At 43.0% G+C, this 8199-nt stretch overlaps 1 protein-coding gene and 1 non-coding gene across 4 annotated transcripts in view; both read right to left on the bottom strand.

Moving 5' to 3' along the window:
- Positions 1-360: 360 nt before the first annotated feature.
- On the bottom strand, positions 361-524 carry LOC142460267 (U1 spliceosomal RNA). Its single transcript, XR_012786511.1, has one exon. It is a non-coding gene; the product is annotated as a U1 spliceosomal RNA (small nuclear RNA).
- Positions 525-7090: 6566 nt separating this feature from the next.
- The window catches only part of PRPSAP2 (phosphoribosyl pyrophosphate synthetase associated protein 2), a 44843-nt gene continuing 43734 nt past the window's right edge, over positions 7091-8199 (bottom strand). For 2 of the 3 annotated variants that reach the window (XM_075560981.1, XM_075560982.1), the window contains exon 12: positions 7092-7768. In XM_075560981.1, the coding sequence (XP_075417096.1) occupies positions 7610-7768 (159 nt within the window). In that variant the 3' untranslated portion in view covers positions 7092-7609. Of the gene's footprint in view, positions 7769-8199 lie in introns of all 3 variants that reach the window. The other variant, XM_075560983.1, reaches the window with a different exon arrangement.

Here is an 8199-nt window from a genome sequence, read left to right as displayed (position 1 = left end):
ACGTGTGCTCCACTGGTAGCTCTTCTTTCTTTCTTTCTATCTCATGGACTCTTTCAATATTACAATGCTGGGCTTGAAGTTTTTCTTGAGTTCTTTCGGTTTAAGAGATGCTGAGCATCCTCTTTGGTTTTCTAACTCTAGGTCTGTGCACATATGTGTGTAATATTTTGCTTTGCCTTCTTGAGTTGCCCTTTGACATTTCTTATTCAGTTCTTTAACTTCCTCATTTCTTCCACTTGCCTTGGCCACTCAAGTTTCAGAACCCCTTGTGGCAACCACCTTGATTTTTACTTTATTTCCTGTCTTTTTAATGATCTCTTGCTTTTGTCATGTATGATATTCTTTTTTTTCCTCTACATACAGGGGAGAGCGTGAACCCAGTCCCCAACTATCACAAATTATGCAGTTGAGTTTCCCACATTTGGGGAATTCGCAGGGTCAGCATATCCGGAGTGTAATGGATAAGCCCTCTCCCTGGGAAAACCACCTTCGTGATCATGGTATCTCCCCTGCCAGGTAAGTATGTGTATGATATTCTTGATGTCATCTCATAGCTCATCAGGTCTACTGTCTTTAATGTTTAATGCATCAAATCTGTTCTTGAAATTCAGGTGTGCAAGGTCATATTTTGGCGCTCATGGACTTGTTTTAATTTTCCCCATAATCATTTCTGACCTTCATTTGACTCTCAGTAATTCCTCTTGGCTACATTGAAGTTCATCAACCCCTACTAGGCATTCTACACCCTCCTCGCCATTGATTTTAGATTCCTTGTTGTTCCCTATCCCTGAGTTTGTTGGCTCCCCCCACCACTTTCTCCCGCCTCCTCCTCTCCCATGTTGGGTTCATCCCCCCTATCTTATACCCCACCCCCCCACAACTGTCAGTCTGTTGTTTTCTTTTCAGGATTGTTAATCCTGCCTATCTTATATAGATAAATAAGACAGTGAAAATTAAAAATAAATAAAGTCTATACATAGGTCCAGATTTGTCTGCTGACCCTTATGAATGTTTTCCAGTTGGGTCTGATGAGGTGCCAAGCCCTGTCCCCCAAGTCAGAAGTCTATTTTCAGAATTCCTCAGGGACTTCGTTGCTTTGCTCCCACTGTAGCTCTGTTGTGATCCCTTCGTGCCTTGCCCTGGTGAGGGAGGTTCTGAATGGGTGTGATTCCCACACTGTCTCCAGTGCTGTCCCCCTCCCCACCCCATAGCACTGTGGGTCAGTGAGGGATGTCATGTCTCATGATGGGGCTGGCCCTACGGTCCTCTGTGTGCATTGGCTGTTCTGAGCAGGAATGTTGTCCTCCAGGCTTGGTGGGTCAGGATGTGGTTCTCTCTCTCTCTCTCTCTCTCTCTCTCTCTCTCTCTCTCTCTCTCTCTCTCTCTCTCTCTCTCTCTCCCTCCCTCCCTCCCTCCCTCCTTCCCTCCCTCTTAGCTTGCTCCCTTGTGGTCTGGGCAGCCACTCCTAATAGTACATCCTATTAGGGAGGAGGTCAACGCAACTGGGATCGGGGGCGGCCCTGAAGGCCTCTCATGTTTTAGCTTTTCACATTGTGTTCCACCCTGGCTGTTACATTTTACCCAAGGGCAAATAAGACTCCGGGCTGGGAAAGAAGGGAAGAGAAGACACGGGGCAAGTGCTGATATCTGGAGGGATGACAATCGATGAACTGACACAAAATGTGTATGAATTGTTCATGTAAAACTGATTATCTGTTCTATAAACTTTTACCTGATTCAAATTTTAAAGATGTTTTTAGTCAAATAAATTAGTTAAACGATACCTTGTTTCCTTTTCTTGCCTAATTGCTCTGGCTAGAACTTGTACCATATTGAAACATAGTGGCAAAGCGGGCACTTTTGTGTCTAGTGAAGATGTTTTCAGTCTTGTACCATTGAGCATGATGTTACGTTTTGTATAAATATTTTCAATTAAGTAGAATTGCTAAACACAAATCATGAAACTGTAGTCTTTTGCCAAATACTGTTCCTGCATTGAGATCATCATATTTTTGTTGCAGTTTTTATTTGTTTTTGTTTTTTTTAATTCATGTCATATACTGATCTTATGTTGAATCACCATTATTGGAATAAGTGCTATTTGATTATGATGTATAGCCAATTTAAGATGATGTTGGTTATATTTGCTGAAGGTTTGTGCGTCATATTCTTAAGTGACGTTTCATCTGTTTGTTTTCTTGCGGTGTCTTTGGCTTGGATCTGAAAGAATGCTAGTTACATAAAATGAAAACCAGGACCTGCTCTATTTGGGGGTGGGGAGGGGGAATTTGAAAGGACTTATATTAATTATCCCTTAAATATTTGGTCGAATTCACCAGTCTAGCCATTTGACCCTTTATTATTTTTGTAGGCATGTGAACTAATGAGAAATTCCCTTGGGTTTTGTTTTTCTGGGGATGTTTTGGTTTCTTCTTAATTTTTTTTTCAATTTTTCTGGATACAGAATTTTTGTTTTCCTTTTATTGTTTTGTCTTGTTTTCCTTTTTCTTACTGCCTTTTGGCCTCCATGATTTCTGACAAGGAATTGGCTGCTAGGCTCAGAGGGTTCCTCATATGTTGTGAGTCACTTATTTCTTGCTTCTTTTAAGATTTTCTCTTGATGATTTGATTGATTATTGTGGTAGTCACCTAATCTGGTGTCCAGTTAAGGATTAAGAGGGTAGGGGTGGAGTCCAGGCTGTCAATCTGGAGATAGCCAATGAGACTTCTATGTGTGCATGGCCTTCTCCTGAGAATTCTGGGAAATCTGGTACTTCCTCCTTGGAGGTGGAAGACACCTCTCTCTCTCTCTCTCTCTCTCTCTCTCTCTCTCTCTCTCTCTCTCTCTGCTCCTACCTGGAAGACATTGCAGAAGACAAGCCACATGGATGCAACCAGACCTCGGAAGCTAGAGAAGCCACGTGGAGACCCCTGCCAGCACTGAGATGCTTACGACGCCACTGGACCCAAAGACTTTCTACCCACTGGCTTGTGATTGTCCTGCATTTGGTTCTGTTGCATGTTACATGAGTATGAACAGGACTTCCTAGATTGGTATTGGACTTATGGACTAATATTGGACTTAAAGTCTTGGACTGGACTGGGTTGGGATGTTTTCTCAATGTTCATTTCCTCTTGTATATAAAACTCTTCCTTATACACGTCTGTCCATGGATTTGTTTCTTCAGTCTACCCAGACTAACACAATTATCATGTGTCTTGGAGTGGGTCTTTAAATTTTTATCTGGCTTGAAGTTTGTTGAGTTTTTAGATGGTACATTTGTATGTTTTATTAAATTTGTGAAGTTTTCAACAATTACTTCTCTGGTTAGTCTTCCTCTCCTTCTCTTTCTGCTTGCCCTCTGGGATGCCTCTTATACAGATGTTGTTCCATTTGTCCCGCAGGTCTCTTGAGCTGCTCTTTCTTTTACCTCCTCAGACTTCACTTGCCTATCTCCAAGTTCTTGCTCTTGACTGCTTAAATTTGCTTGTGCCCCTCAATCTCTGTTCATTTTTTTATTGCTGTACTTTTTAATTGCAGAATTTCAATTGGTTCCTTTATATAATTTCTATCTCTGTATTGACATTCTCCACATGGTTAGACTTTTCCTTCAGCTCTCTGTCCATCTCTGTCTCTTGAGCATAGTTAGTACTAAAATAAAAAACACCACAAAATCCAATTCATAATGATCTACTTTATTTGGTAGGGTTTAAGGCTATAATTCTTTATGGGACCATTGGTTTAAAGTCTTCAACTAGTAATTTTAATGTGGCTTCCTAGGCATCGTTTCTGTTATTTCCCCAACCCCATGAATGGACCATGTCTTTATTTGCATGTCTTATAATTGTTGCTGAATAAGAACATTTTGAATATTGTAATAACCCTGAAAATTAGATCTCCTCTCTACGTAGGATTTGTTTTTGCTTCTGGTTGTGTTTTGTTTTGATTGCATATGCAGAAAAACATACCAAACAAACAAACAACACCTAACATCAGTAACAAAGTAAAACACAGAAAAACCTCAATTAAAAAAGCAGAAAATATTAAAAAGTAGGACACATTTAAAATGGGTCAAGAGGAAGATCAAATGGTAAGATTTACATTTTAACCTAACTACACATGCTAGGCAGGGAAGAAGAGTTCAAATAGAATCACTTTCTTTAAGGTCAAGTGTAGGGAACTGCATGTCCCTCAGCCCTGGATCAAAAGCCTTATACAACTTTCATGTATTTACTCTCGGTTTTCTGTCATATAAATTGGGCCTAGTGGTCTTCCTGCCCTTGTTTCCCCTGTGGTCACTAGTTAGTTAATCTTTGCTAGTATTGGTGCTCAATTGTTAGCAGCCGCTGCTCTCATTGGTCAACACACACACCTGGGGGCACTTCCGCCAGGCGCCCGGTATACCTCAGCATGCGGACTGGTTTGAGCACAATCGCCCGCCATTTGGCAGGTGCGTGACTATTGGCTACCCCAGCTATACCTTATTTCCATATGACATAATGGTGCCCGCCCCTCGCTGGCTATTTAAGCCTCTGCTCTCAGCTCAATAAACTAGACTTGACCAGACTCCTGTCTTGTCTCCATTTTCCACGTCTCTTGCCCATCTTCATTCCCAGTCCCTCTTTCAGGTATCCACCTTGTTGATGACCCGCGGGTCTGGTCAGTCAAGCTCACCTATTTTCTCTCCTGGTCCCTGTCCAGGACAGCTCCTTTCTCTGTCCTCACGGGGTGTCTAGTGATCTCCCCCACTAGACTCTAGCACAGGGGTGCTCACCCTTTTTCAGCATGCGAGCTTATGAAATGATCAAGTCAAAATGATCTACCAACTACAAAAATGCAAAACATTTATTTTATATTTATTCATAAATGCATTGAGAATTCTTTATATGTACAATGTATGTTTATGTACCTTGCATAACCACGAGTCCATATTGCACAACACAACAAATGGTGTACATTTTTGGTCATTACCTGAGTTTCCTCTATGACTTGCACTGGATGGAATGAGCTAGGGATGCAGTTTGGACAGTAGCTGCTGACAGCCAGCCTCAAGCATATTTCCAAATGATCGTCAGTCATGGTGGAACGGTACTCAGACATAATGATCTTTATGTAGGAAAAGTCTGACTCACATAAATAAGTAGAACCAAATAAGGCAGTCAAGGAGGTAGCACATTTTCTCATGTTTGGGTACTTCCCCTCTGCGAGTAAGTTTCAGAACTGTTTGTGTGCTCTGGACTTCAGCTGAGTGTCGGCTTGTAGTGTCAACATTTCCCATTCCGTGTGAAAGTGATACGTTTTTGTCTTCTTACTTGGTCCAGTTCCCCCGCTCATTTTAATACTCTTTCTTACATTTAAGAGGGGGGAAAAAAGGTCTAAAAATTGGCAATAACGTCTCAGTTTTGCTGCACTTAGCGCGGTTGTTTGCACATGCGTTTGACACCTAAGATGGCATCTGATTGGCTGAGCTGTACATCAATTAAGTGATGGGATTGATGATAGGCTTACGTCTATTTTTTTAATGCCATGCGATCTCCCCACACTACATTTGTGACCGACTAGATCGCGACTGACATATCGTGACCCTGCTCTGGGTTATTTCCCATGTTCATCTTCACAGCCTCCTAGCACAAGTCTGGTACACACATTCAAGTACTTATGGATTCGAAGGACCCTGACTTTTCCAAAGTCCACTTCCAAACACTCTTGCTGTGTCTTTTTTCACTCCCTTGAGTTGACCTGTCATCATAACGGATGTCCTATCCGGTCACAGGCACACAGAGGAATCTTCCTGTGGCGTGGGCTCAAGCTGCCGCCTTATCAGAAATGGAGTCTTCAGCAGAATCCACCTTCCCCCAGCCAGTTCCCCACCATTTCCACTCAGCAACCTTAGACCCGGGGTGGGGAAGACCAGCCACTGCACCAGTCCACCCAGCGTCTCCAAGACTGCTCAGAAACTGCTTGTCTCGTCTCTTGAAGGGAACCTGTAGGATAATTTCAAAAACTGTCATCTAGAACAGAAAATGTCCCTGGCATCAAAAGGGGCAGAGAGCAAGAAAGGCCAGAGCAGCTGAATCAGAGGTGAGTGGCCGCTCAGGTTTCTCCAGTTTCCGTCACCGGGCTGTTGAAGGTGCCAAGGGCACAGGCTGCAGGAGAAGCCTTGTTTCCGAAGCCTTCCTTCCATGTAGCAGTGGCTGAAAAATGACAAACTGGCCCTGACACAAGGCACACCAAAAGCCGTCAGTCTTGCTTACTAAGCAACCTGATGGGATCTAAAGTTCCTACGTCCAGAAACAGGTTCTCAACAAGCCAGGGTATGTTTTTAAAGTCAATGGCTCGATTGTGAGCTGATTTTGAAAACTTGGGGATGGGAAATCCTTATCTTGAACTGTCTCCTGTGAAATGGAAACTGGTGGGGCCCAGAGAGGGTGTTCCACATCTCAGCCCTGCCAGCCCCAACACTTTGACTGGATGGAGCGGAGTCCTCGGACCTCTAAAATCACCAATCTCCTACAGGCAGGAAGAAAGCGAAGGTTCGCTCTTTATGATTTAAAGAAGTTTTTTTTCTCTGTGAGAAATCCTTAACCTTTTCCCTGACTGGACAGGGTGGTCACCACATGACCAGTGGAAGAAGCCCTGGGGCGGAAGTCCTGGGGCGCAGAGCCTACTCTGCCAGACTCTGAGGTCGTCACATATAGGCAATACTTAGATTCTCGATACTGATGCAAGGATCACATGTAACCTCCCCAGAAGATGTTTCAAGAATAGCCGTACTTCTGGACACAGAGCACAGGACAAAAGCAAGCCAAGGCCCAGATGTTCAGTTCCCACACTAGCTCAGTGTTTTGCCAATCTACAACAAGCCTCACATCTAGAGGTTCAAACTCCTGTCCCACCTCAATCAAACTACTATGTATTAGGAACTTTCAGGGCCTTTGAAAAATAGTCAAGACAGGAAATATTTCATCCCTAAAAGGTAAAGGCCCACCTTTATCTTTTGGTAGTCCCCAAAAGTTGCGGAGGAGAAAATTTAGCAAGCCAATGAACATTCCTATACCCAAAGAATGTTAATTCACTGTCATTTTATTTTAGTTATAAAAGAGCCATTAAAACAAAGGCAGAAACACACATGCAGACAACAAAGTTTACTCCTTCTTTTGTTGCAGAAAATAAATATGATCACATATTTCATATGCTTGTCTACAAAAGCACTTCTAAAAATGTCATTTACTGGATATACAGTAGATAATTTCATTTTATCAACATCAAACACTTGGGCCCAAGCAACTTTGCAAAAAGGCGGTTTGTGAGCTTAGAAATTTTATTCTATTTTTTTAAATAACTAAAACAACAACAAATATCCAGGTTTTAATTTAACGGGAGAATAAAGTTTCTCTTTTATAAAAATGGCTCCAAAAAAGTCACAAAGACCCAAACCCAATTACAAAGTACTCTCTCTTCATAGGAATTAACCAGAAGAAAAGGGGGTTGGGGAGAAAACAGACTGGCTCTTGTGAAATAAGCAGCGCCAAGCATATCCCATCGCAGCCCACGGTCCGGTCTGTTCGTTCCAGTTTGGCCCCTGGAAGTCCTACAGAGAGAAGCTGTTCAGTCATCTAAGCCTATGTTTCTGAAAAGGTAGGACATTGATTCTCCATTATGAATCCGGCGGATGGCTTCTGAAAGGATCATGCTGATGTCCACAGTTTTAATTTTGGGACACTGAAGCTTCTGGATTTCATGTGGAATTGTGTTGGTCACCACCACCTGTGGATACAGAGGGAAAAACCCAACAGCTTCAGAAAGACTACAGAGTCTTCACTTGATGGAGGTTCTACTTGATGGGAGGACAGTGGGTGCGCAGCACCTTCAACAGTGTTGCAATCAATGTGATGCTGCCTGAGCGGCTCAGGTAACATCTGGCCGTGCAGCACCCACTAAGATGGCTACACGGTACCCTGGTGGCAGAGTGCGCGATGCCTTGGTGAGGCTGCTTGTTCCCACGTGGATTTCTAGTCTTGGAAACCCTCGGGAGCCAGAGCTCCTTTGTCCTACAAAGTCCCTGTAAGTCAGCCGTGGCTTTCGTTGTTGTTAGGTAAGATAGCTACAGTCAAAAGACAGTAACAAGTGTTGGTGAGAACCCGGGCAAATCGAAACCCTCAGACAGAGCAGTTAGTTTGGAAAACTGCTTGGCAGTT

This window comes from Tenrec ecaudatus, chromosome 10 (genome assembly GCF_050624435.1).
Source record: "Tenrec ecaudatus isolate mTenEca1 chromosome 10, mTenEca1.hap1, whole genome shotgun sequence".
NCBI classification, from domain to species: Eukaryota; Metazoa; Chordata; class Mammalia; order Afrosoricida; family Tenrecidae; genus Tenrec; species Tenrec ecaudatus.
Note: the sequence above shows the minus strand (reverse complement) of the source record. Positions and strands in the feature narration are given on the sequence as shown.